Source organism: Nycticebus coucang, chromosome 3 (assembly GCF_027406575.1).
Source record: "Nycticebus coucang isolate mNycCou1 chromosome 3, mNycCou1.pri, whole genome shotgun sequence".
In the NCBI taxonomy this organism is placed as follows: Eukaryota; Metazoa; Chordata; class Mammalia; order Primates; family Lorisidae; genus Nycticebus; species Nycticebus coucang.
Genome location: NC_069782.1, coordinates 63,673,995 through 63,701,901, shown reverse-complemented (window position 1 = coordinate 63,701,901; position 27,907 = coordinate 63,673,995). Strand labels below are relative to the sequence as shown.

Below are 27,907 nucleotides of genomic sequence, written 5' to 3'. Positions count from 1 at the left end.
TGGAAAGGGGTGGGGAGTGCTGCTGAGAGAAGATGAAAAACACAGCCTGGGGCCAGGTGCAGTGGCTAACACTTGTAATCCTAGCACTCTGGAAGACTGAGCCAGGTGGATTGCTTGAGTTTAGGAGTTTAAGACCAGTCTGAGCAAGAGCAAGACCCCATCTCTACTAAAAATAGAAAGACTAGCCAGGCATTGTGGCTGGAGCCTATAGTCCTAGCTACTGAGGCAAGAGGAGTGCTTGAGTCCGGAATTTGAGATTGCTGTGAGCTAGGCTGAGGCTGTGACACTCTAGCCTGGGTGGCAGAGTGAGACTCTGTCTCAAAAACAAAATGGGCGGCGCCTGTGACTCAGTCGGTAAGGCGCCGCCCCCGGCCAAACTGCAACCAAAAAATAGCCGGGCGTTGTGGCGGGCGCCTGTGGTCCCAGCTACTCGGGAGGCTGAGGCAAGAGAATTGCTTAAGCCCAGGAGTTGGAGGTTGCTGTGAGCTGTGTGTGGCCACGGCACTCTACCGAGGGCCATAAAGTGAGACTCTGTCTCAACAAACAAACAAACAAACAAACAAACAAACAAAACAACAAAAACAAAACCCTCACAACCTGGAATTGTTGGGTGTCTTGGGCTCCATGGGGAGGGCTCCAACCTGTGGGAGGTTTGCTGAGCCATCCTGGAGAGGAGTAGGGGGACAATGGGAGCTATACTGCTACTGCCATACCCGTTCCCTCCCTGGTCCCAGGTGGGGCCTCAGGAGACTGGACACCTCATCTTTCATTATTCCTCCCTGAACCCTGGTGATTATAATTCTGCGATGACCATGAAATGATTTAGTGACTTCCCTTTGAGGGACCAGAGTAGCCCCATCTCTTTGCCTGGGTAGCAGGAAGCTTTGCCCGACCCGCTTTTTCTGGGGGAAGGTGGGTACTTCTCAGGAGGTAGAATTCTGGGTCACAATCCAAAGAGCAAGCTGGACAGCCCCCTTCTACCCCCTTGTTACCCCACACACAGAGGAAGGAGCTTGTATATGGGATTCTTTTTCTGTCTCCCTCTCACTCTTACGCTGGTGGTACAAGAGATGGTTCTTAGGAACTCCCTGCAACTGAGCAGGGGTGGTCAGGGACATCTGGGTTCTGCCAAACTTAAAGACAGTGCCTCCCACAACCCCTAGAATTCACCAAAGGGGAAATAATCTCAGGGGTAGGAGGAGGTGCATAGGTGGATCCTTCCTCCAACATCTGAGCATCTCAGCAGGACTTGGGAGAAAGAAAGCCCACCTGGCACTCCAGAATTCAGTCTGATGGAGAAGACAACAGCAAGAAGTCCTTGCAATACAGTGACAAGTGGAGTGCACTGAGCACAGAGGAGGGACTGTCCGAGCACAAGGGATAGGGTTCTGGGGGGAATTGTGACCGAACAGCATTCCAGTAATGGCTGAGGCTCTGGCAACAGAAGGGTCTGGGCTTGGGACCCTTGCAAGTGACTTGACCTATAAGCTTCAGATCCCTCCTATGGTATCAATCATTTAGGATTGTGGAATTAAGTGAACAAGTCAGTAAAGGCATTGTAATTATCAGAGTGTTCTAGATAGAGGAAAGAACCTGTATGTTCAGTTAGAAATGTTCTTGGCTTCCAGTAACAGAAAGCTGACACGTGCTGAAGCAAGTAAGTGGCTATTTTTCTCTTAACAGAAATTCTGGGAGCAGGCAGCACTGGACCAGCAACCCAGAGATGCCTGGGGCTACTGTCTCATGGGATTCTTTTCATCTTTCCCTCTATGGTCACAAGATGACTGCCAAAGCCTAAAGCACTTTGTGGGCTTTGTTTAAGGAAAAATATCAAAAAGTTTGATTTATTAATATATTTAGAACTCATTTTTTTTTTTTTTTTTTTTTGGTGGGGACTGGGTTTGAACCTGCCACCTCCAGCATATGGGGCCAGTGCCTTTACTCCTTTGAGCCTAGAACTCATTTTTTTTTTTTAAGGCAATACTTACTCATGGTAAAAATTCAAGCAGAATAAAAGTTACTCCCCAGATCCCCAGCTCCTCCCCAGGACAACTATCATTAGAAGTTTCCATTTTCTAGAGACAGTATTTTCATCCTCAAAGTGTGTGATATGGAGCCTCCCAAGAAAATAGTAAACCTCTCAGATAGTATAGCACATTTCAGTAGAGATAGGGAATTTGTATTTTTTTTTTTTCTTTTTTTGCCAGGGCTGGGTTTGAACCCGCCACCTCCGGCATATGGGACCGGCGCCCTACTCCTTGAGCCACAGGTGCCGCCCAAGGGAATTTGTATTTTTAAATAGCATCTAGTATATTCAGTTAAGTCAGAGAAACTCGGTTTTTGTGCTTTTGTGTATAAAGTAAAGAAATAATAAATTGTTTGCTTAATGGGCACAATGCACACTGTCTGGTGGTTAGACATCATTATAACCTTGACCCATTTGTACAAAAGTAATGCATGTAACCAAAACATCTGTACCTCTGTAACATTCTGAAATTAAAAAAAATGTAAAATGTTGTGTCAAACTATACACATTGTTCAGTGTATAGTTCAGTATAAAGTGTCAAACTATACACACTGTTCTCTCCATTTTTTAAAAGCCAACAACATTCTAGAGATTGTCACAACAGCACAGAAAGACCTACCTCATTCTTTTTGAAATCTTGAAATCCTACAAATGGGATTGTGGATCTAACAGGGTATATTCTGATATTGGCAAACTGTTTTCGAAAAGTTTGTATCAATTCTGCCTTAAGATTTTCTTCTGCAATGCTGGAGAGGTTCACTCTTCTTATCAAAGTTGATGTGGGTGTTTTCAAACTTTTTTTTTTTTTTGAGATCCAGTCTCAGTCTATTGCCCTGGGTAGAGTGCTGTGGTGTCCTACCTCACAGCAACTTCAAATTCCTGTGTTCAATTTATCCTCTTGCCTCAGCCTCCCAAGTAGCTGGGACTATAACCATGTGCCACCATGCCTGGCTAGTTTTTTCTATTATTATTATTATTATTATTATTTTAGTAGAGATGGGGTCTCACTCTTGCTCAGGCTGATCTCGAACTTGTGAGCTCAAGCAATCCACCTGCCTTGGCTTCCCTTGTACTAGAATTACAGGTATGTGCCACCATGCCTGGCCTATTTTCAAACTTCTTAATCTTTTGGAATTTGATAGATGACAAACCACAGTGTTATTATTTATTTATGGATAAGTGGAACATACACACTTTTTGTTTTTGTATTTTTACTTTTTTGAGACAGTTTCACTTTCTCACCCTTGGTAGAGTGCTATGGCATCATAACTCACAGCAACCTCAAACTCTTGGGCTCAAGTGATTCTCTTGCCTCAGCCTCCCAAGTAGCTGGGACTACAGGTGTCCGCCACAACGCCCAATTATTTTTAGAGGCGGGTCTTGCTCTTACTCAGGCTGGTCTCCAACCTATGAGTTCTGGCAATCCATGCTGCTCAGCCTCCCAGAGTGCTAGGATTACAAGCGTGAGCCACCACGCCCAGCCCGGTACACACTTTTAAAACAGTTTTAATGTCTCTAATTTCAACTTTTCTGTGTATATGTGAGTGTGTGTGTTAAAAATGTATTTATTGCCAATATGGGTTCTTGAAGGTGTGATTTAGCAAAACCAATTCAAAATTAAATCTCATATGTCTTTTGACTCATCAAACTGACTTCTGGTTATTTAACCTATAGAAATAAAAACGTAGGAATATATACACATGTAGGTGTTGATACATAATAAGCATGTATATACATACAAAGGAATGTTAGCTGCAATATTGTTTGTGGTAGCAAATCTGGAAGAACATAAGTGCTCATTCGTATGGGAATGTTTTAATAAATTTTAACTATTCTTAACGAATTACTATTTTTAAAATGAGTGATATATATTTGGTGAGAATGTCAACTCACACAATCTTTGTAGTAGTAATCAAAACTAAAAACTCAACAGGCCCTTTAGACAAGTTAATTTATATAAATTTATCCTAGCGCATAGGCATCAAAAAGCATATTAAGCACTCTGGGAGGCCAAGGCGGGTGGATTGTCTGAGCTCACAGTTCGAGATCAGCCTGAGCTCAAGCGAGACCCCTGTCTAAAAATAGCCGGGCGTTGTGGCGGGCACCTGTAGTCCCAGTTCCTTGGGAGGCTGAGGCAAGAGAATGGCTTGAGCCTAAGCGTTTGAGGTTACTGTGAACTAAAGACGCCACGGCACTCAACCGAGGGTGACCAAATGAGACTCTGTCTCAAAAAAAAAAAAGCATTATTAAGTAAAAACTTAGAGATCTGTTTGTCTGACAAGCCCTAGGCTCGCGGCCACGCCCCCGGGTTTCGCCCCAGCCACGCCTTCCTGTCTCGGTGTAAGTCGGGATCCCAGACTCCATCCACGTCTCCTGGGCGTGACCGCCGCTCCCAGTCCCACCCTCTATCCCAGGCTCGCCCCACCCCAGCCACGCCTTCCGGGAGGGATTTTTCAACCTCAGCTCCGCCCCAACCACGCCTTCGGAGCTTGGTCCTCGCTCCCAGCCGGGGTCTTTTCACTCTCCAGCAGGCACCGCGAACCCCTCACGGCTCCTGCTACGCCACTGGGGTTTGGTCCTTGTACCCAGCCTGGGTCTCGGAGGCAGTCCGGATCCTGGCCTGGTCCTGCCCGAGACACCACCACGTTCCCGCGAGAGAAAAGTCTAATTTCTGTGCCAGCTACCCGAGGACGCGGCCACCGCTCTGCCGGCTGCCTGGAGCCCCCAGGGCGAACCCCCAGCTGGTGTCTCTTCGGCCGGAAGCGGAAGTGCATATCGGTGGCATCATGGCGACTTTAGCCGAACTCCCGGACTCGGTCCTGCTAGAGGTTTTCTCTTACCTCCCGGTACGGGACCGGATCCGCATTTCCAGGTGCGGCCCCGCCTCCAGGGCGGGGGAAAGGCCGGGTGGAGTGCACCCCTTGGAGAAGCGGATCCGGTCCCCCGGGGGCCGAAGTCGTTCTAACCGCGGGTCTCCTCCCCCAGAGTCTGTCACCGCTGGAAGAGGCTGGTGGACGACCGGTGGCTGTGGCGACACGTCGACCTAACGCTCTACACGGTACGCGGGGCCGAGCGGGCGGGCCTGGGCAGCGTTTGGGTTGACCAGAGCCCGAAGATCACCTCTCCCACCCTGGGACCGTGTGTCGGGGTCCAGGCTCGGGATTTCCAGCCGGGCAGTTGGGAGCCTATCCTGGTATCCTCGCTTTCCTGCTCCTCTCCGACCACGGGGCATCAGTTTCCCCATCACCGAAATGAGGATAAAGAAGATGCTGTTACAGCCCAGCCAGGTCCCTTGCCCACCTGATATCCTGAGACGGCAGGTTTGGCAGTAGAGAAAGTGTTTTATTTCGTGAGGAGCCAGGCGAGGAGCTGGGAGTAATTCCTCGAATCCATCTCCCCAAGAATCTGGGAGAGAGGGTTTTAAGAATGGTTTGGCTGGCAAAAAGGGCTAGGGAATTGTGTCTGCTGATTAGTGGGAGATGAGCTCATAGGGTTGAAATGCGGAAATTATCTTCTCAGTTATGAAGTTTCCTTAGTAGGGGTTTCAGGGCTGTTGGATCCACTCCCACGGGTCTGGTTGGCTTCTCTAGGTCTCTGCGATGCAGAGTCTGAAAAACATCTCAAAGACCAGTCTTAAGTTTTGCACAAACAAGGTTATCTATAGAATCACAAGTCCTGGCATTTATGACAGCAGTGTTATCTCTAGAATCTCAAATCTTGGGATTTAGGACAGCAATGTTATCTCTAGAAGTAATAGGGAGGAGTCACTAATCCTGTGTCTGTCAAGAAGGATAGTGACATTAAGCAGTAACTAGTTATAGCAGTGAGGAAATTGGGGAACAATGGCTGGTTAGCTTCTGGCTGTATTTATGGTTTTATAAAATCAGACTTTGATTACTATTTATGCTTTGTGGCTCTAAACATTATTTTAATATAGCTGGTTCCAATTCTTGCCTCAGAGGCTTTTGTGGGACTTCATCCAGATCCTGGGGGTAAGGGCTTAAAACAGTGTCAGGTGTATACTTAGCATACAATAAATGCTGGTTTAATTAATTAATAATACATTATTAAGTATTATTAAGTATAATACTGATGATTTTTCATGGAGAAATCATTTTCCTGAGTCAGATTAATTTCCTGAGTAGTACAACTGATAATTTTAACTTTCTCCCATTTGGATTTTGTGTTTTGTGATTTAATTATGATTGCACATTTTCTTTTCATTTCTTTTTTTTTTTTTTTTTAATCAGGCCCAGGCGAGGCTTGAACTCACAGCCCTTGGTTTGCAAGGCCGTCACTCTAACCATTGCTACATGCTCAGCTTATGTTTTTATCATGAAACATTTCAAATATTCAGAGATGGCTAGAGGATAATATCATAGACAACTACTTACATCCAGTTTTTTTTTTTTCTTTAGAGACAGAGTCTTACTTTATCGCCCTTGGTAGAGTGGTGTGGCGTCACAGCTCACAGCAACCTCCAGCTCCTGAGCTTAGGCCATTCTTTTGCCTCAGCCTCCCAAGTAGCTGGGACTACAGGTGCCTGCCACAAAGCCCGCTATTTTTTGTTGCAGTTTGGCCGGGGCCTGGTTTGAACCCACCACCCTTGGTATATGGGGCCCACGCCCTACCCATTGAGCCATGGGCATTGTCTCTCACACCTCGATTTAACCTCTTTTCACCCTTGGCCTTTTTTGCTGCATTGAAACACATACATATACATAATAACTACTGTTATAAAGTGAATTCATAGCCTTCCTTTTATGGCTGTATTGACTTCGTGTGTGTGTGTGTGTGTGTATTCATAAGCAATATATGGTATTGTTAATGTGTTTCTGAAGTTTAGAAAGTGTTAATCAGATAATGCTATTTTTAAAACTTTCAATAGATTAAGGGGATACAAGAAGTTTTTGTTACTTGGATATATTTATTGTATTGAGGTGTAGTCTGCACTTTTAGTGCACTTACCACCTGAGTAGTGTAGAGATACAGTGTACCCAATACGTGTAGGTTGCAACTTTCCAGGATTAATTTTTGTAGCATTCACTGTTAATAGGCTGTGATCTTTTTTTTAAACCTAAACCTAATTTACTCTGGGTAGATTCACCCTTTCTAAATTTCTTCTGTGTTGCTTATTTCTATTACAGGTGGTCATTATGAAAGGGATAGTCTGTTATCCTAGTACTTTGGGAGGCCAATGTGGGAAGATCAGGAGTTCAAGACCAGCCTGGGCAACCTAGTGACACCCTGTCTCTAAAACAAAAGAAATTAGCTGGGCATTGTGGTGTATGCCTGTAGTCCCAGGTACTCCAAAGGCTGAGGCAGAAAGATTGAGCCCAGGAATTTGAGGTTGCAGTGAGCTATGATGATGTCACTGCACTCCAGCCTGGGCAACAGAGTAAGGCCTTGTCTCAGAAATAGAATAGAATGGTATAAAGTGGAATGGAATGGAGTGGAGTGGAGTGGAGTGGAAGGAATGGAGTGGAGTGGAATGTAATGGAAAAGAAAAAAAACAGTGGGTTTTTGTTGCTTTCTTTCTTACTGCAGAAGGTAATGAGAATGTACTCTCTTGATAAAGATAGATCTGTTAGGATCTTTTCTCCCCCCACCTTGGATTTATTCAGAGCCCTAGCAATTAAAATGGTGCAGTCAGGCTGGGCATGGTGGCTCACACCTGTAAATCTAGCATTCTGGGAGACCGAGGCAGGTGGATTGCTTGAACTCACGAGTTCGAGACCCCATCTCTACTAAAAATAGAAAAACTGGCTCGGTGCCTGTAGCTCAGTGGCTGGGATGTTGGCCACATACACCGGACTGGCCAGCCCGGGCCTGCCAAACAACAAAGACAACTGCAACCAAAGAATAGCCAGGCACTGTGGCAGGCACCTGTGGTCCCAGCTGCTTGGGAGGCTGAGGCAAGAGAATCGCTTAAGCCCAGGAGTTTGAGGTTGCTATGAACTGTGACGCCGTGGCACTCTACCCAGGGCAACAGCTTGAGACTCTGTCTCAAAAAATAAATAAATAAATAAATAAAATAAAATAAAAATAGAAACACTGAGGCAGAAGGATCACTTGAGCCCAAGTTGGAGGTTGCTTTGAGCTAGGACTCCATGGCACTGTACCCAGGGTGACAGCTTGAGACTGTCTCAAACAAAAACAAACAAACAAACAAAAAAATGGTGTAAACCATCTTCTTTGTCCCAGGGAGGAAGCTGGTTTGGGAAGGGGAGAAGCCCAGGGGGACATCAGAACCCTCCCATCCTGAACTGTCTGTCTTCAGCCTCTCACCCAGCACCCTCTGGCTCCTACAGATGCGGCCAAAAGTCATGTGGCATCTCCTTCGCCGGTACATGGCATCCCGGCTCTACTCCCTGCGGATGGGGGGCTACCTCTTCTCTGGCTCTCAGGCCCCACAGTTGTCCCCTGCCCTTTTGAGGGCCCTGGGTCAGAAGTGTCCCAACCTGAAGCGCCTCTGCCTGCACGTGGCCGACCTCAGCATGGTGCCCATTACCAGCTTGCCGCCCACGCTGAGGACCCTGGAGCTGCACAGCTGCGAGATCTCCATGGCCTGGCTCCTTAAGCAGCAGGATCCCACTGTGCTGCCCCTGCTTGAGTGCATCGTGCTGGACCGTGTCCCTGCCTTCCGGGATGAGCACCTGCAAGGCCTGACACGCTTCCGTGCCTTGCGCTCGCTGGTGCTGGGTGGCACATACCGTGTGACTGAGACAGGGCTGGATGCCGGGCTGCAGGAGCTGAGCTACCTGCAGAGGCTCGAGGTGTTAGGCTGCACTCTCTCAGCTGACAGCACTCTTTTGGCCATCAGCCGCCACCTTCGAGATGTGCGCAAGATCCGGCTGACTGTGAGGGGCCTTTCTGCCCCAGGCCTGGCTGTCCTAGAGGGAATGCCAGCTCTGGAGAGTCTGTGTCTGCTGGGCCCTCTCATTACCCCAGAAATGCCCTCCCCCACTGAAATTCTCTCCTCCTGCCTCACCATGCCCAAGCTCAGAGTCCTTGAGCTGCAGGGGCTGGGGTGGGAGGGTCAGGAAGCTGAGAGGATCCTGTGTAAGGGGCTGCCCCACTGCATGGTCATTGTCAGGGCCTGCCCCAAAGAGTCCATGGACTGGTGGATGTGACCAGTTGGATGGTGTATGTTCCATCCATCCCTGGAATACATCCCATCTTTTACTGTTGAGCCTCAGACCCTCTGAGCAGCATCTTGAAGAGGGCAAGTAATAAAGCTTATGGGAACTGAAGGCCCCAGATAGAGAACTGGGGCCTCAGACCATTCTAATCATTGTTTGCCAGCTGTGTGGCCTTGGTCATACACATATCACCCTCTCAGTGGCCCAGTTCCCATATATGGAAGTAGGAAAGACCATAGCTACCTCATGGTGATGTTGCAAAGCCTTACTCTTAACAGCTTCTTCCTCAAGAAGGGTCTCAATGAAGGGTCATTCCCAGGCTTGTCACAGGGTTGTCCTTAGGAACAGGAAAGATGCAGAGGGTGAGGTTAAGAGCTAGGGGTAGCCAGGCCTGGTGCTTCATCCCTGTAATCCTGGCACTTTGGGAGGCCAAGGCAGGAGGATTGCTTGAGCCCACAAGTTTGAGACTAGCTTAGGTAACATAGTAAGACCCTCTCTCTACCAAAAAATAAAAAGGAGCTGGGGCACCTGAAGGGCTGAGCCCCCTTAAGAGGCCTACAAGGACTATCTATGCACCCACGCACCTATGCACCATTTGTATACTTACATGCAGACAGAGAGAGCAAGTGAGATTTGCACTTTCATGATCAAAATGTTCATAAAAGTTCTCATTTGTATTTTCTATATTTTGTATTATGTTTTTTCCAAGTTTCCCATTAACATATTATTTTGCTATTAAAGAAAAAATCATTTTTTTCAAAGCAGTATCCACTTTATTCATTCAAGCAATGTTTCTTGAGCACCTACTACTTTGCAGGCACTGTTCTAGACCCTGGGGCCACAGCAGTGAAGAAAATAAGACCCTGCCCTTGTAGAGCCCATAGGGAAGAAGGAAGGCAGGGCAACAGATAGGTAAGCACATCTGAATGATTTTGGAGACTCTTGAGATAATAAACCGGGGTCACCATGATGGAGGCCCCAACACTTGGTAAAGTGAGCAGGGCAGTCTTCTTAGCTGAGTTTTGAGAGGTGAAGGGGAAACCAGCCATGGGAAGACGTGAAGAAGAAGATGAAAGGCAAAAATGCTAAGATAGGAATGAACTAGGTATTTTCCAGAAACAGGGAAAAGGTCCCTGTAGTGGAGAAAGCAATAGAAAGTAAGGTTGGCTCTGCGCCTGTAGCTCAGCGGCTAGGGTGCCAGCCACGTACACCAGAGCTGGCAGGTTCTAATCCAGCCTGGACCTGCCAAACAATGACAACTACAACCAAAAAATAGCTGGGTGTTGTGGTGGGTGCCTACTTGGGAAGCTGAGGCAAGAGAATTGCTTAAGCTGTGAGCTGTGATGCTACGGCACTCTACCCAGGGCGATAGCTTGAGACGGTCTCAAGATAAAAAAAAAAAAAAAGAAAGTAAAGAAAGTACAGTTGGAGGCCAGGCATGGTGCCTCATTCCTGTCATCCAGGGCTGTGGGAAGTTGATGTAGGAGGATCACTTGAGTCCCAGCATTGTGAGACAGGCTTGGGAAACAGTGAAGCCCCATCTGTACAAAAAAAAAAAAAAAAATTAGCCGGGGCTAGGCATGGTAGCTCAGCCCTGTAATCCTAGCACTCTGGGAGCCTGAGGCAGGTGGATCACCTGAACTCTGGAGTTTGAGACCAATCTGAGCAAAGCAAGACCCAGTCTCTACTAAAAACAGAAAAACTTATCTGGGTGGCGGGTGCCTATAGTCCCAGCTACTCAGGAGACTAAGGCTTTGAGGTTTGCCTGACCCCAGCAGTTTGAGGTTACTGTGAGCTATGATGCCTCAGCACTCTACCCAGGGGCACAGAGACTCTGCTTCAATAAAATAAATAAATAAATAAATAATAATATATTAGGTGGGCCTGGAGGTGTACACCTGTAGTCCTAGCTACTTAAGAGGTGGGAGGATTGCTGAAGCCCAGGAATTGGAGGATGCAGTGAGCTATGACCCGGCTACCCTCTCTCTCAAAAAAAATAAATTAAAAAATATTAGAAAGTGACGCTGGAGAAATAATGGGGACCTGAGTGCAGGCCTTCGCAGGTGGCTCAGCTATTAGGGTTTCTGTAAGTAGCAGCTCCTTTTCCTGCTTTTTGAGTCTGAACCACTTGAAAGATGCAGGTGTCAGATAATGATTGTGAGCACCTGCTCATGAGATGAGCGTTGCTTCTTCTGATCTGAGCTAGGTGAGAGGCTGTGTGTGACTAAGCTCCAGCTCTGTGGACTCATCACATGCCTGGAAGACCAGGGTGCTTCTTCTGTGGTGGGCAGAGCCAGGAAACAGAAGGGGGCTGAATTGGGTACACTTGGTTCTTTATTCCAAACTCATCCATCAGAAGATCTGGAGATAGTAAATAACTATTGGATATGCCTTCATTTTAGCCTCAGACCACTTCCCACCTTCTCTGTCCTCCGTTCCCATAGTTGTCCAAGCCACTTTTCATCTCTCATCAGCATTATTGCCTTAACTTTTTCTAATTTCCATCCCCAATTCTTTGCCTTCCAAGAGTCGCATAAATGACAGAGATCTTTTTTTTTTTTTTGGCAGGGACCGGGTTTGAACCTGCCATCTCCGGTATATGGGGCCGGCACCCTACTCCTTTGAGCCACAGGAGCCACCCATGACAGAACTTTTAAAAAATATACATCAGGCGGCACCTGTAGCTCAGTGGGTAGGGTGCCAGCCACATACACTGAGGCTGGCAGGTTTGAACCCGGCCTGGCCCAGCTACAACAACAATGACAACTACAACAAAAAAACAGCTGGGCACTGTGGAGGGCACCTGTAGTCCCACCTACTTGGGAGACTGTGGCAAGAGAATCGCTTAAGCCTAAGAGTTTGAGGTTGCTGTTGCAGCACTCTACCCAGGGCAAAATAGTGAGACTCTGTTTCAAAAAAAAAAAAAAAGAGAGAAAAAATCATCAGGGCAGGCATGGTGGCTCACACCTGTAATCCTAGTATTCTGGGAGGCCAAGATGGGAGGACTGCTTGAGCTCAGGAGTTCAAGACCAGCCTGAGCAGGAGTAAGATCCCATCTCTACTAAAAATAGAAAAATTAGCAGGGCCTTGTGGCAGGTGCCTATAGTCTCAGCTATTCAGGAGGCTGAGGCAGGAGGTTCCTTTAAGCCCAGGAATTTAAGGTTGCTATGAACTAGGCTGATGCTGTGGCACTGTAGCCTGGGGCAACAGAGTGAGATTCTATCATGCACGCACATCAGTTATTATTGTTCCTGTACATGAGAAGCATTCAGTGACTCCTCATTGCAGTCAAGAGGCTTGTATGACTCTGTTAATTCTTTGACTTCATTTCCTATTAGAATCCATCCTGCTCAACTCACTTAAACCATTTCAGACACTGGGCTTCTGCTGTTGGATAGGGACCACACACTCTGCCTGCCTCAGGGCCATTGTACTTGCTGTTTATTAATTTACACACATTCCCTAAATTCCTTCAGCCGATTGCTAGATGTGAAGTGGAAATATCCTGTAGATGACCCTGGCTCTCAGTTTTCTTATTTGTGAAACTATTGTTCCTTCCTACTCAGGCCAAACACTAGATAGAAGATATAACCTGAAAGTATAGTGGCAAAGAAAATGCCCTTTTATTTTAATTACTTTATCTTTTTTTTTTTTTTTTGTAGAGACAGAGTTTCACTTTATCGCCCTCAGTAGAGTGCCATGGCCTCACACAGCTCACAGCAACCTCCAACTCCTGGGTTTAAGCGATTCTCTTGCCTCAGCCTCCCAAGTAGCTGAGTAGCCGGGCGTTGTGGCAGGGACTACAGGCGCCTGCCACAACGCCCGGCTATTTTTTGGTTGCAGTTTGGCCGGGGCTGGGTTTGAACCCGCCACCCTCGGTATATGGGGCCGGCGCCTTACCGACTGAGCCACAGGCGCCGCTCTACTTTATCTTTTTTGAGACAGTCTTGCTCTGTTACCTCAGCTGAAGTGCAGGGATGTCATCATAACTTACTACAGCCTCAAACTCCTGGGCTGAGGAGATCCTCCTGCTTCAGGCTCTATAGCTGGACTATAGGCATGTGCTAGCACACCCAGTTAATTTTTCTATTTTTTGTAGAAAAGGGGTCTTGCTCTTGCTCTGAATGGTCTCAAACTCCTGACCTCAAGCGATCCTCCGTCCTTGGCCTTCCAGAGTGCTAGGATTATAGGCGGGGGGCGCAGGGGGGCGGGCACCGCGCTCCCTGAAAAATGCTTTTTAAAACTTTCCAATATGGGCTTGGTGGCGCTTCTTGCCGTACGTGACGGCCGCAGATGGGCGCCTCTCCGGGGATGTAGTAGGTGCCGGCGCAGGACAGGACCGAGCGGCTGCCGGGGTTCCCGCTCTTGCGGGCGGATGGTCACTCCCCCGCGAGGAGGGCGATCCGACCAGCTTTCCTTTGGGTCGGGGACCCGGAGGGTTCGGGGAAGGGACTCTCCTGTGGCACCCACACTCACTCCGGTCGGACTCGCCGGGGTCACCGCCGCGGACCTCGCTTCGGGCCATGACCAGCAATTGTGTCATTTTATAAAGGAAATCACTTAAAATTACTGGGACTGAGCGTTCACGCCGTTATTTGTCCAAGACTGTTAGCGTTCGTCTGTGTGTTTCTTTTTCTTTTCTTTTCTTTTTTTTTTTTTGTGGTTTTTGGCTGCGGCTAGGTTTGAACCCGCCACCCCCGGCATGTGGGACCGGCGCCCTACTCCTTGAGCCACAGGCACTGCCCGGTTCGACTGTGTGGTCTGCGAGATTTATAGTTACAAGAGAAAATTTTTTTTTATTATTATTATTTTTTTTTGTAGAGACAGAGTCTTACGGTACCGCCCTCGGGTAGAGTGCCGTGGCCTCACACGGCTCACAGCAACCTCTAACTCTTGGGCTTACGCGATTCTCTTGCCTCAGCCTCCCGAGCAGCTGGGACTACAGGTGCCCACCACAACACCCGGCTATTTTTCTGTTGCAGTTTGGCCGGGGCTGGGTCCGAACCCGCCACCCTCGGCATATGGGGCCGGCGCCCTACTCACTGAGCCACAGGCGCCGCCCACAAGAGAAATATTTTTGATGCAGCAAACTCCCAGTTATAAAGAAAGCCAGGGACAAGAGATGGGATAGCACCCGATAGCGGCACCTTGCAGAATGCTGCATTCTTGATATAATTGGTGATTACAACTTTCTTCTATAAATTCTTGCCAGCTCCTTGGGATTTGAAGAGAAAATGCCTGGTGTCATACCTAGTGAAAATAATGGACTTTCAAGAGGTAGTCCATCTAAGAAAAACAGACTTTCCTTAAAGTTTTTTCAGAAAAAGGAAACTAAGAGAGCCTTGGATTTCACAGATTCTCAAGAAAATGAAGAAAAACTTCTGAATATAGAGGATCTGAAATTGATCAAGTTGTTCCTACAGCACAATCCTCACCTATAAACTGTGAGAAGAGAGAAAACTTATTACCATTTGTGGGACTGAATAATCTTGGCAATACTTGTTATCTTTTTTTTTTGTAGAGACAGAGTTTTACTTTTTTTTTTTTTTTTGTAGAGACCGAGTCTCACTGTACCGCCCTCAGGTAGAGTGCCGTGGCGTCACACGGCTCACAGCAACCTCTTAACTCTTGGGCTTACGCGATTCTCTTGCCTCAGCCTCCCGAGCAGCTGGGACTACAGGCGCCCGCCACAACGCCCGGCTATTTTTTGGTTGCAGTTTGGCCGGGGCTGGGCCTGAACCCGCCACCCTCGGCATATGGGGCTGGCGCCCTACTCCATTGCCCTCGGTAGAGTGCTGTGGCGTCACACGGCTCACAGCAACCTCCAACTCCTGGGCTTAGGCGATTGTCCTGCCTCAGCCTCCCGAGTAGCTGGGACTACAGGTGCTCCCGCCACAACGCCCGGCTATTTTTTTGTTGCAGTTTGGCCGGGGCTGGGTTTGAACCCGCCACCCTCGGCATATAGGGCCGGCGCCCTACTCACTGAGCTACAGGCGCCGCCCAATACTTGTTATCTTAATAGCATACTTCAGGTACTATATTTTTGTCCCGGCTTTAAATCTGGAGTGAAGCACTTATTTAATATTCTTTCAAGGAAGAAAGAAGCTCTAAAAGATGAAGCCAATCAAAAAGATAAGGGAACTCAACCCTATGTATGAAGGATATCTACAGCATGATGCACAGGAAGTACTACAGTGTATTTTGGGAAACATTCAAGAAACATGCCAGCTCCTAAAAAAAGAAGTAAAAAGTGTGGCAAAATTACCTACTAAGGTGGAAGAAGAACCTAATCAGAAAGAGGAAATGAGTGGTTTTAGTGGCCTGGAGACTGACAGTGTTAGGCATTCTGAAGAGTGTAATGAGAAGCTCCCCAAAGGAAATGGGAAAAGAAAAAGTGACATTGAATTTGGTAACATGAAGAAAAAAGTTAAAGTATCTAAGGAACAACAGTCATTGGAAGAGAACCACAGACAAACCAGATCAAAAAGAAAAGCTACAGATGATACGTTAGAGGTTCCTCCTAAAATAATCCCCAAGTACATATCTGAAAACGAGAGTGCAAGACCCTCACAAAAGAAATCAAGAGTTAAGATGAATTGGTTAAAGTCAGCAGCTAAGCAACCCAGCATTCTTTCTAAATTCTGTAGCCTAGGAAAAATAACAACAAACCAAGGACTGAAAGGACAATCTAAAGAAAATGAGTATGATCTTGAAGAGGACTCAGGGAAGTGTGAGTCATAACACAGCTAATGGTTGTGGACTTGAATCTACAGGAAATAATGTTAAACCTGTAAATGTTAATGAAGCTAAGCCCATTAACAAAGGTACAGAGCAAATTGGTTTTGAGCTAGTGGAGAAATTATTTCAAGGTCAGCTGGTGTTAAGAACTGGTTGCTTGGAATGTGAAAGTTTAACGGAAAGAAGAGAAGATTTTCAAGACATCAGTGTGCCAGTGCAAGAAGATGAGCTTTCCAAAGTAGAGGAGAGTTCTGAAATTTCTCCAGAGCCTAAAACAGAAATGAAGACCCTGAGATGGGCAATCTCACAATTTGCTTCAGTAGAAAGGATTGTAGGAGAAGATAAATATTTCTGTGAAAATTGCCATCATTACACTGAAGCTGAACGAAGTCTTTTTTTGACAAAATGCCTGAAGTTATAATTATTCATTTGAAGTGCTTTGCTGCTAGTGGCCTGGAGTTTGATTGTTACGTGGTGGACTTTCCAAGATCAACACTCCTTTGTTGACACCTCTTAAATTGTCACTGGAAGAATGGAGCACGAAGCAGACCAACGAGAGCTACGGGTTATTTGTGGTCGTGATGCACAGTGGCATTACGATTAGCAGTGGGCATTACACTGCTTCTGTGAAAGTTACTGACCTGAATAGTTTAGAGCTAGATAAGGGAAACTCTGTGGTTGACCAGATGTGTGAAATAGGTAAGCCAGAACCATTGAGTGAGGAGGAAGCAAGGGGTGTGGTTGACAATTATGATGATGAAGAAGTGTCCATTAGAGTTGGTGGAAGTCAAGTAAAGTTTTGAACAAAAAAAATGTAGAAGCTATTGGACTTCTTGGAGGACAAAAGAGCAAAGCAGATTATGAACTATACAACAAAGCATCTAATCCTGATAAGGCTGCCAGCGCAGCGTTGGCTGAAAGTAGAAACTCTGAGACTAACAATACTAATGGGAACCATGAATCTGATAGCAGTAAGGAGTCCAGTGACCAAACAGGCATTAATATGAATGGATTTGAGAACAAAATTTCCTATATAGTGCAAAGCTTAAAGGAGTATGAGGGGAAGTGGTTGCTTTTTGATGATTCTGAAGTGAAAGTTACGGAAGAGAAGGACTTTCTGAATTCTCTTTCCCCTTCTACATCTCCTACATCTACTCCTTACTTGCTATTTTATAAGAAATTACAGAGTTGAGTGTATTTTCTTTGTGTATGTATTAAATAGACCTGCACAAACATTGGTAAAGTTGATTACATCGAAGTTTTTAGCTTATCTTTTGAAGCTACTGGGTATTATTGGTCTCTCTAGGTTTTTATAAAAATAGTGAAATTTGAATTACTGAAAACCACGTTAATTTTTAGAATTCCTTAGTAGAGACTAGTGATGCGTTAGCTTCTGGGAACAAACTTGTATAGGTTCCTAATTATCTAAAATGGAAGCATTTAAACACTTCGATTCACACCAGTCTTTTGTGTTTGCTTTTTAAAATAAAATGCTTGTGTTTGTATTCTCCATATTATGGAGTAATTATCTACATGATGTTTATAGGTCCTGTGGTTTTTCACCTACAAAGCAGAATCTCATTCAGTACATTTAATTTTATAAGAGTCGGGAAGCCAAATCTTGGATGGGCTGTGTCAGGCACAAAGTCTGGAATGTGTGTATTCACAATGGTGTACGTTTTGTGCCTTGAGTCCTCTTTGAAAAGTGTCGCAGAGGGCGGCGCCTGTGGCTCAAGGCATAGGGCGCCGGTCCCATATGCCGGAGGTGGCGGGTTCAAACCCAGCCCCGGCCAAAAACCACAAAAAAGGAAAAAAAAAAAAAAAGTGTTGCAGAAAACTTGGAGAGTCCTCATCTATCTTCACAAGAATTTTATATGTATTTATGCAGATGATTCTGTATTCCAGTAGATCTCTTTGGGCATGGACTAATTTGTATCTCTTCATACTTGATATTCTGCACGATCTGTATATAGTACCTTAGGCTTAGAGGTGTGACCTTAAACTTTAACTTTTTTTTAAAAAACCAGGAGGTCAATAAAATTTAAACTGCTTAATAAAAAAACAAAACAAAAAACTTTCCAATATGATAGGAAGATTTTATAGTTGATTTCAAAAGGCAGCTTCTTGTAATATCCATAGTCTCCACAAGATAAAAGCACATCACTTCATTTGCCTTGTAAATGACGGTGGTCTCGAAACAGCAATTAAGAGAAATAGCTACCATTTGAGAATGTAGGTCTCTTCACTCTTCGTAAGGCGAAAGTGTAAAAGAACCCATATTTCTTGGGCATCTACTTATCAGCTGCACACTGTGATTTACAACTGTGATTTCAATGAAAGCGTGTCTCGCATCTCTCAGAACTCTCCAATAATAAACAATTGGGAAATGAAACAAAAATTAATTGTATTTATATATAACGTCTAGGAGTTAACCTAACTTAAAGATAGAACCGATTGAAGAAGAAATTCTCTTCAAGAGCCCAAAGATGGAACGAGATGAGTGAAGGCGTGTTCCATTTTGTGGCCTGGCAGATACTTTTGCAAAACAGGACTTTTTTTTTTTTTTTTGGTAGAGACAGAGTCTCACTTTATTGCCCTCGGTAGAGTGCCGTGGCGTCACACAGCTCACTGCAACCTCCAGTTCTTGGGCTTGGGCGATTCTCTTGCCTCAGGCTCCCAAGTAGCTGGGACTACAGGCGCCCGCCACAACACCGGCTATTTTTTTTTTTTGTTGTTGTTGCAGTTTGGCCGGGCCGGGTTTGACCCCGACCCTCGGTATATGGGGCAGGCGCCCTACTCACTGAGCCACAGGCGCCGCCAGCTAGCCTTTTCTTGCAGCCCCAAAATCTCCATTACTGCACCTCCTGGGAGAAAGTAGCCTCCTTTTGTGGCCCTGCTGCAGTCACTTTCTCCAAGTTCTTTGTCTTCCTGAGGGCACCTAAGGTTTTCTCACTCAGGGCCCACCTGTAATCCCCAATTACCAGTCCCTCTGAATTCCCAGCTGGTGTAGTAAAAACCTTTCCTTCTGCTGATATTGTCGAAGCCGGGCAGACTGGATAAGCATGGGCAGGGAGGGGCTAAAGGAGCAGGACAGGGAAGGCCTGGTTCTAAGTATGGCTTTTTCTGATTGGTTCCGCGGCTATCACGCCGCAACTCTGATTGGATTAAGTTTCCCTTTCTTTTTTTTCTTTTTTTAGAGACAGAGTCTCACTTTAACACCCTTGGTAGTGGGCGGCGCCTGTGGCTCAGTCGGTGGGGTGCCGGCCCCATATACCGAGGGTGGCGGGTTCAAACCCGGCCCCGGCCAAACTGCAACCAAAAGATAGCCGGGCGTTGTGGCGGGCGCCTGTAGTCCCAGCTACTCGGGAGGCTGAGGCAAGAGAATCGCTTACGCCCAGGAGTTGGAGGTTGCTGTGAGCTGCGTGAGGCCACGGCACTCTACCGAGGGCCATAAAGTGAGACTCTGTCTCTACAAAAAAAAAGAAAAAAAAAACCACCCTTGGTAGAGTGCTGTAGCGTCACAGCTTGCCGCGGACCGCCCGGTTGGTGGCCTTCAGTCCGAGGGAATGAAGGGAGAGGGAACGAGGAAGATCGAGAGATCGGTGAAGAAATGACAGTCTGACACACCACGGGTGAAGTATGCAGCTGTAATTTTACTAGGTGCACATGTTGGTATTTATACATTTTTTACACAATTACATAATGCAGTTTTCATTCTGTTGGTTATCTTTAGTGCTTACAAATGTAGTTTATTATGCATTGTCAGGTTTCTCCACATTCCGTCTCCCCCCCCCCCCAGGGTAGCGGTTTATCAGTTAACTTTGTTCGTTTTCTCTTATTTTTGTGTTGTAACTGCTTACAATTCTTTTCTTAGTTTCTTATTATCTTTTCTGAACAGTTTAACTTTTTTCTTGATTTTAATGCTTGACTACTTCTATTTTTATTTCTACTGATTATAACTTAAGAGTTGTTTTTTGGCATGTATTAAGTTCTTTCATTGATTTCTATTATATGTGAGAGTTGGTGAAGCACGGTGTTCTGAACAGAACTTTATTGTATTATGATGAGTGGATGTGTTCTAGTGAATTTGTAACTTATGTAGGTAGTCTATTGTTTGTGCTCTAGGGTTTATTGTTTCAGCTCTCTGGTATTTACGATGGGAAAACATCTTTGTGTGTTCATTATCGGTGTCACTGAGTCTGACAAGCTCACGAGGTTGTGCTCTATCTGAATCAACAGTGTATTGTGCTCATTCTTAAGAACGTACATATTGACAATTTATTAGAGTGAATGAGTTTCAGGTACAGAATGACAATCACATGAACAGATGCCATAATCTTTAAACTTTGGCAAATACCTAAGACACGTAGTGCAATATTTCTGATGCTTGTACGTGTTGGGGGCGCTGGGGGCTAAGCTCCGCAGAGCACAATCCACCTTCCCGTCGTTCTATAACGTGGACAGCGCCGCCTCACAACGGCTATATGCCGTGGGCGCGGCATTTCCCCCTTTTTTGTTTTTAAACTGCAGTTCAAAGGTTTCTTGGCGTATAGAATTAATAGAAGAAAATAGACACCGTATAAGACATGGTAACAGTAACACAACACAAAATATTAAACAGCCAATAACGGCTATGAGCACAATATACTGGATCTAGTCAAGAGGATTGAGTGCCTTAAATCCATTTGTTAAAGATTGAGCCAGTGTATTGAGGGAGGTCATTGGTAAGTGAGCTTGACTCAAGGCTGTAATATCTTGTTGTAAACCGTGTAAATCATGAGTGATGTCATTATCTTTCTACACACCTTGAAGATGAGCTTGTACTTTGTTCCATGAGTCAGAAATGTTATATGGTAGAGGTGTAATGCAAATGGCTTGAAAGGCAGAATGACATTTTGTTTGTAGCTTCTGTTGTATGTACTTAATGTCCTGGCTTAAAGCTAAGACTACTTCTAACACATTTAACTTAGCTTCAAGCTTATTATCAATACTAGCTTGTGTCATTAATGCTAAAGTTATATTACTGCTAAGAGTATTAACATAGTGTGCTGTATGCACTTGCTGTACTAAAGCTGTAGTAGCTACAGCAAAAGTAGTGATTATAGAAATTAAAGCTGCAATACCTAGGATTAAAGCTGCTACAAATCTTTTAGGTCTGATTAATTCATTAAGTGTTTCTAGCACTTGTAATGCTGCATTGTCATACCATGGATCACCTTGTAAATCAACAGGTAACATTACATATGAAGGTCTTTTTACAATCAATATAGAATCAAACAATCTATTATTAACATGAAAGATATCAGTAGATGTAATACAATTAGTTATTTTGCATGTAGTACATGTAACTTTATAAGAATTATTATATTCTGTTATATTTTAAAAAAGCTGTAGGTGCTAATAATAATGCAAAGGGATATCTTACACATACACGTACTGGTATGGCTGCAGGGTTTGTTATACCTGGTTTCTTTTCTAAAATCATATTAGCTGCAGCTACTAAACGGAAAAGATCGTAGTGAATTTGAGTTTTATTTTGTCCTTGTGTAACCCATATGGGCTCCACTAAACCAGTTGAATACCATCGTCTTATTTTCTGAGAAAAGAATGGTGTCCATTTATAATTATGATATTTTATATCATTATCTTTAAAATATTTTTCATAATCAATTGTACTTGAAGTAGCAGAGTAATCCCAAATGTTTAATTTTGAATTGACTGGGACATGACGGCTGGCAGCATCAGCAAAACCACATGACAGCCAGACGGGTGTTTTAGTTAAAGATGATTCCCAGAACTGATTTATATTTCTATATTTTTCTTTACAGTTGGGAATAGGTAAAGTAGTTACTTTTTCAAAAGTTTCATTAAAAGTTATATGTCCCAAGGTTTGAAGTTCATATTGCCAAACATAACGTTTAGTTGCGTCAGCGGGGTCTGGAGCGTCTGTTAAGAACACTCTATAGCTAGTTTGTACACAAAACAGCGGAGCTCTCCCTCTTAAAGTAAGGCAGATTGGGAGTGAGTCCGCTCTACCTGTAAAATTGATTAGTGAAGAAGCGTGACCTCGTGATTCTGAATTTTGTAAGCCTCCCAAGCGGAGGGTATCATTAGTTAAGATTTTTATAGGCTCTGAATCCAGCCATCCTACAGGGTGTAATAAAGGTGGATTTGGAATGTATGCCCAGTAGGCTGCACTCTCCACTTTAGGAGCAGAGATGAGAGTTAGAAATGCTACAAAATACATTACAGGAGTTAAAGCTTTGCCTTGAGACAACAATAAATGTTTTGCCTCTTGGGTAAGAGTTCTAACTTGTGTCCACGTGATTTTGTGCGTCTTCGGCGGGTGCACTTTCACTTTCTCCAGCCGATGTGTGAGAGTTCGAAGAAGCCGCTGGCGTCTCCTTCTGCGTTGTCTTTTCCGGAGGAGTCGGCTTGACCAGTCGGTCTGGGATCCAGATGGGAGATTCTGCATCCTGTGGAAAAACACAAGCATACTCTCGTCCCGAGGTTATAAGGACATCGGGTCCTTTCCATAAACCAGTTAATAAATCTTTCCAAAGAACTTTGGGCAAGACGTTTTTCGTCTCAGGTTGCCAATGTACAAATGCTGGTGTGTGATTCTCTGAATTAACATTTAAATGATTTAATACAAATAAAGCATGCGATAAAATGTGATGAGGAGAGAAATATGTATGGGCCTTTTGTAGGCGTTCAATTTGTAATTTTAATATTTGATTGGTTCATTCCACAATGGCCTGCCCTTGTGGATTGTAAGGGATCCCTGTAGAATGAGTTATTTTCCATTGAGCACAAAAGTTGACAAATGCTCGAGACGTATAGGCTGGAGCATTATCTGTTTTTAATTGCAGAGGGATACCTAGCTGTTGAAAACAGTTAAATAAGTGTTGAATAACATCCTTGTAAGCCTCGCCAGTTCTTGCAGAGGCACAAATATAATGTGAAAAAGTATCCACAGTTACATGTACATATGTTAATTTTCCAAAGCTTGGCACATGGGTAACATCCATTTGCCATAAAATATTGGGGCGGAGGCCCCTAGGATTAACTCTAAATTTTGAAGGATGATGAGTAAGAGGGCATGCTTTACACTGCAAGACTATTTGTCTTGCCTGTTCTCTGGTAATGTGAAACATTTTTCTTAATGCATTAGCATTTTGATGATGCAAAGCATGGCTGTCCTCAGCCTGAGTGACTGTGGTCACTACAGTTCTTGTAAGTAAATTTGCAGTGGCATTGCCCCGAGCCAATGGCCCTGGCAATTGTGAGTGCCCTCTTATATGACCAATATAAAATTGATTGTGTCTTTGTTGAATTAAAGTTTGAAGTCTTTTTAACAAAGGCAGTATAGTTGAAGTTCCTGTTAAAAGAGCAGTTTCTATAGCTGGAAATAAGGAAGCAACATACTTAGAGTCTGTATAAAGATTAAACTTCTGTGAAAAATGTTCAAAAGCTAAAATCAGAGCCCATAGTTCTGCTTGTTGGGCTGAAGTTTGTGTTATTTCTTTTATAAGAGGTGACATGCCTGGACTAAAAACCACAACTTTGCCTGTTGAGGAACCATCTGTGAACAAAGTAATAACTTGAGACAGTGGTTGTCTGGCACACATAAGAGGAAATACAAGTGAAACCGTTTTTGCAAATTCAATTAAAGGATGTTTTGGATAATGATATAAAATTTGACTTGTGTAACCTTGCAAGGCTAATATCCAATCTTCATTATTTTGAAGTAATTGTTCTATTTGAGTTTTATTATAAGCAGTTATAATGACATGAGGTTCTTTGTCAAATAACTCTTTAGATAGTTTCCTGCCTTTGTCTATGAGTAAAGAGATTAAATAAGGATAATCAGCAACAACTTTTGCTTGTACATGTGGTAGATGGATCCATTCTAAAATGCCTGCCTGCCACAAACAGGCAGTGGGCGTATATTCAGTAGAGAAAATTAATAAAGACCATGGTTTCTGATAATTAATCTGTTTAACTCTAGCTTGGCTAAGTGCCTGTTCTACAACCTCCAGTGTCTGTAAAGCTTCTTTAGTCATTATTCTTGGAGACCGTGGATCTGAGTCTCCTTGCAAAATAGTAAACAAAGGACTGAGAGTCCCCGTAGTAATTTTCAAATAAGGCCGAATCCAATTTATGTCTCCCAAGAGTTTTTGATAATCATTAAGTGTTTGTAATTTATCTCTTCTTATCTGTACTTTCTGAGGGGTGATGTAATCAGAATGAATCCACTGACCTAAATAGCTAAGCGGCTTATCTCTTTGAATTTTTTCTGGGGCAATAATTAGACCAAACTTAGTTAATTGCTCTATGGCCTTTTCCAGCATAAGTTGTACTTGTGCCTGATGTTGATGAGTCAATAAAATATCATCCATATAATGAATAATGTAAGCATCTGGAAATTGTACTCGCAGTGCTGCTAAAGCAGCAGCCACGAATTTTTGACACAATGTAGGACTATTTTTCATACCTTGAGGTAAAGTTTTCCATTGATACCTTTTAAAAGGCTCTCGTAAATTTAATGAAGGAACACTAAAAGCAAATCGAGGGCAGTCATCAGGATGTAGATTAATGGTGAAAAAACAATCCTGTAAATCAATAATTATAATTGACCATCCCTCAGGTATGGCCACAGGGGAAGGGAGCCCAGGTTGCAAGGCTCCCATATCTTCCATAATTGCATTGATTGCTCTTAAATCTTGTAAGAGTCTTCATTTCCCAGATTTTTTCTTTATCACAAATACAGGAGTGTTCCATGGGCTAGTGGATTCTTCCAGGTGCCCTTTATCTACTTGTTTCTGAACTAAAGTTTGTAGTGCCTGTAACTTTTCTGTTGTTAGGGGCTACTGACTAACCCATACAGGCGTATTTGTTAACCATTTTATTTTGATTGCATAATTTTCTGCAGTGGCCCCTATATAAAATGCTGGTTATTTAAATGATCAGCAGAAACTAATTTTAAATCCATAATATGTAAAAGATCTCTGCCCCAGAGTGTAAATGGTAATGAGGGCAACACATATGGTTGAACAAAACCTTTTTTTCCTTCAAATTCCCATGAAAGATAAGCTGTACTTTGCATAACTCCTGTGGCTGAACCGAGGCCAACTAAAGAAGAACCGGTTTTTTGCACTGGCCAAGACTGTGGCCAGTCAGAAGCTGTAATACAGGTTCTGTCAGCTCCTGTGTCCATTAATCCTTTAAATACTTTGCCATTCAACTTTATTTTCAGAAATGGTCGATTATACAAATCATGCACTAGAGCCACATGCTCAGTGGAACCAAACTGATCTTGTCCTCTATTTGCTTTTAAATGTGGTGCTGGTAAAGGAACATATGGTAATAATAGTAACTGAGCAATTCTTTGGCCTTTATGTATTTGAGTTGTTTCTACTAAAGCTCTAACCATTATTTTAATTGTGTTTTGAGTATCTGAATCAATTACTCCTGGAATAACTTCAAAATGTTTAGTATAATTTGAACTTCTTCCAATAATAAGTCCAACTGTCCCTGGTAACAGTTGTCCTTTGACGGCAGTAGGAATTAAAGTAACACCGTCCCATTTGGATAAAATCACATCCTTTTCACTAGCAAGATCTAAACCTGCACTGCCAGGAGTGCCCCGTGAAAGGTCATGAATAGTAAATTCAGGGGCTTGAGGATTTAAAGTGGATGATGGCTGCATGTCTTGGACCGTAGCCTGATCTCCCTTGGGGTTTGGGCTGGGAGAACGCCCCTCATCTAGTTTTTTGACCTTCGTACTTCCTGATCTTCAGAATCAGTGTCACCCTTGTCTTCATTTAAAGGGGTTCCATCCTTATGGAACTTTGATTTACATTCATTTTTCCAATGTCGCCCCTTTTTACAACGGGGGCATAAGCCGGGTGGGTCTCCCCTCGGCTTATTGGCATGGGACCGTTTACAGTCCTTTTGCATATGTCCTGGCTTGCCACAATTATAACAAGTGTTAGCAGGAGCTCTTGGCCCCTTACCTCCTTTATTGAAGGTATTTTTAACATAGGCGCTGAATTTCTGTCCTTACATTGCTGCAGCATAGGCCATACCCTGGACTATAGCTGGTGAGGCATCCATGCGTGCTTTAATATAATCTGGTAAAGTACCTGTTTTTCTTAGAGGACGTATAAGGTCCTGACACAGCGCGTTGGCATTTTCCCAAGCTAACTGTTTAAGCAATAGTGATGTGCCCTCAGACGGGGGGAGCATTCTGTTAATGGCTTCTTCTAACCGTGAAATGAATTCTGGGTATGATTCTTCCATACCCTGTTTAATGTTTGCTAAAGTACTGCCTTTGGTTCCTGGAGGAGGGAGTTTACGCCAGGCATTAACAGCATTTTTTGTTATTGCTTCTAAGAATTGTCGAGGTATGGTTGCCTGTGCCTCAGGAGAGGCAAAATTATCAGTGCCTAATAACATGGCCATAGTGGGCTTAGTTCCCCGTCTATTACTAAATTGAGTAATAGTTTCTTTAGATCTATCTTCATATTCAGTTCTCCACAGAACATAGTCCCCAGGGGACAATGTGGCTTTGGCTGTTTGGTGCCAATCATAAGGTGTGAGCCAAAGGCTCGCAACCAAATCTATAATTTGCAAAGTATAAGGTGCAGAAGCGCCCGGAGTACGGACAGCCTGCTGCAATTCCTTTAGTGTTTTTAAAGGGAGGGGTTCCCAGACTGGGACTTCATCAGCTGCTGGAGGCGCTTTAACCGGAAATGCAAAAGAGCAGTCTCCTTGCCTACGAGCCTCATCCATGGCCCCCCGAAATCCCATAGGTGGAAACGGGGGCCACGGAGCACAAGGGCGAGAAACTCGCGTAGCAGGACGAGCTCTTGACTTATTCACACATGCCACAGGGGGCTGTTGGACATGATCAAAGAAATCTCCTGCCTTATCCTGTTGCTCTATGTCATCTGTTACATCCCAATCGTCATCAGGGGAATCCTCTGATTCCGGCAACAGGGGAGCCGAGGCTGCAGCGCACGGAGCCGTGGCCACAGCGCACGGAGCCGTGACTAAAGTACATGGAGGCTTTGATTCATTTCCTACAGGTTTTAACTCTTCTCCTGCAGCCTCTTCCACAGCAACCTCCTCATAGGTGTGCTGACTTTTAGTATCAGAAGCAGTCTCACGGACAAACGCCTCAAGATGCGTAGTGTCAGTAAGAAGTTCCCTAATCTGCAACCACAGAGGGAAAGCTTGGTCGGGGAGAGAATGTTCCCCGTTAGCCTGCACATAGTGGCGCATTTCCCTTCCAACCCTTTTCCAATCGGCTAAAGACAGCGATCCGTCCTCCACAAACCAGGGGCTGACAAGCCTAACAAAATGCATAAGATCCTCCAACCGCTTGAGGGACACATTGAACCCGTTTTTGGCCAACAAACGCTGTAACATGATACTCAACATTCTTTCTTCTTTAGTTAATGCGTGCCCCATGAGTGTCTGTGATTACTTACGCTTAACCGGTCAGCCTTTACCGGGGGGTCTGCAGCACCCTGGTAAGAGCCGTCCTCAACCTTGAAAAGAGAGAGAAAAAGAGGGGAAAATTACCTGTCCTTCAAGTCCCTGTTCGAGGCGCCAACTGCCGCGGACCGCCCGGTTGGTGGCTTTCAGTCCGAGGGAATGCAGGGAGAGGGAACGAGGAAGATCGAGAGATCGGCGAAGAAATGACAGTCTGACACACCACGGGTGAAGTATGCAGCTGTAATTTTACTAGGTGCACATGTTGGTATTTATACATTTTTTACACAATTACATAATGCAGTTTTCATTCTGTTGGTTATCTTTAGTGCTTACAAATGTAGTTTATTATGCATTGTCAGGTTTCTCCACATTCTGTCCCCCCCCCGGAGGGTAGCGGTTTATCAGTTAACTTTGTTCGTTTCCTCTTATCTTTGTGTTGTAACCGCCTACAATTCTTTTCTTAGTTTCTTATTATCTTTTCTGAACAGTTTAACTT

The 27,907-nt window shown here is 44.5% G+C and overlaps 1 protein-coding gene and 1 pseudogene across 4 annotated transcripts; both read left to right on the top strand.

Moving 5' to 3' along the window:
* Window positions 1-2,287: 2,287 nt before the first annotated feature.
* On the top strand, window positions 2,288-9,908 carry FBXL12 (F-box and leucine rich repeat protein 12). Of its 4 annotated transcripts, none has more exons than XM_053582264.1 (3): window positions 2,288-4,872; window positions 5,012-5,084; window positions 8,231-9,908. In XM_053582264.1, the coding sequence occupies exons 1-3, from the start codon at window positions 4,813-4,815 to the stop codon at window positions 9,157-9,159; spliced, it is 1,062 nt and encodes a 353-aa protein (XP_053438239.1). In that variant the 5' UTR covers window positions 2,288-4,812; the 3' UTR covers window positions 9,160-9,908. The 4 variants fall into 4 exon arrangements, with proteins under 4 accessions (XP_053438239.1, XP_053438241.1, XP_053438242.1 ...); XM_053582266.1 differs by having other exon boundaries at window positions 2,288-4,898; window positions 8,338-9,908; XM_053582268.1 differs by lacking the exon at window positions 2,288-4,872 and adding an exon at window positions 4,888-4,898.
* A 4,430-nt stretch (window positions 9,909-14,338) lies between these two features.
* Window positions 14,339-17,471, top strand: LOC128580428 (ubiquitin carboxyl-terminal hydrolase 1-like; annotated as a pseudogene).
* The last annotated feature ends 10,436 nt before the right edge of the window (window positions 17,472-27,907 follow it).

Excerpts from the sequence above, each read along its gene's own strand:
- FBXL12 (XM_053582264.1), top strand. The coding sequence starts at position 4,813 with ATGGCGACTTTAGCCGAACTCCCGGACTCGGTCCTGCTAGAGGTTTTC. Across the intron at positions 4,873-5,011 it reads AGGTTTTCTCTTACCTCCCG|AGTCTGTCACCGCTGGAAGA; the intron begins GTACGGGACCGG and ends CTCCTCCCCCAG. Across the intron at positions 5,085-8,230 it reads TCGACCTAACGCTCTACACG|GGAGGAAGCTGGTTTGGGAA; the intron begins GTACGCGGGGCC and ends TCTTTGTCCCAG.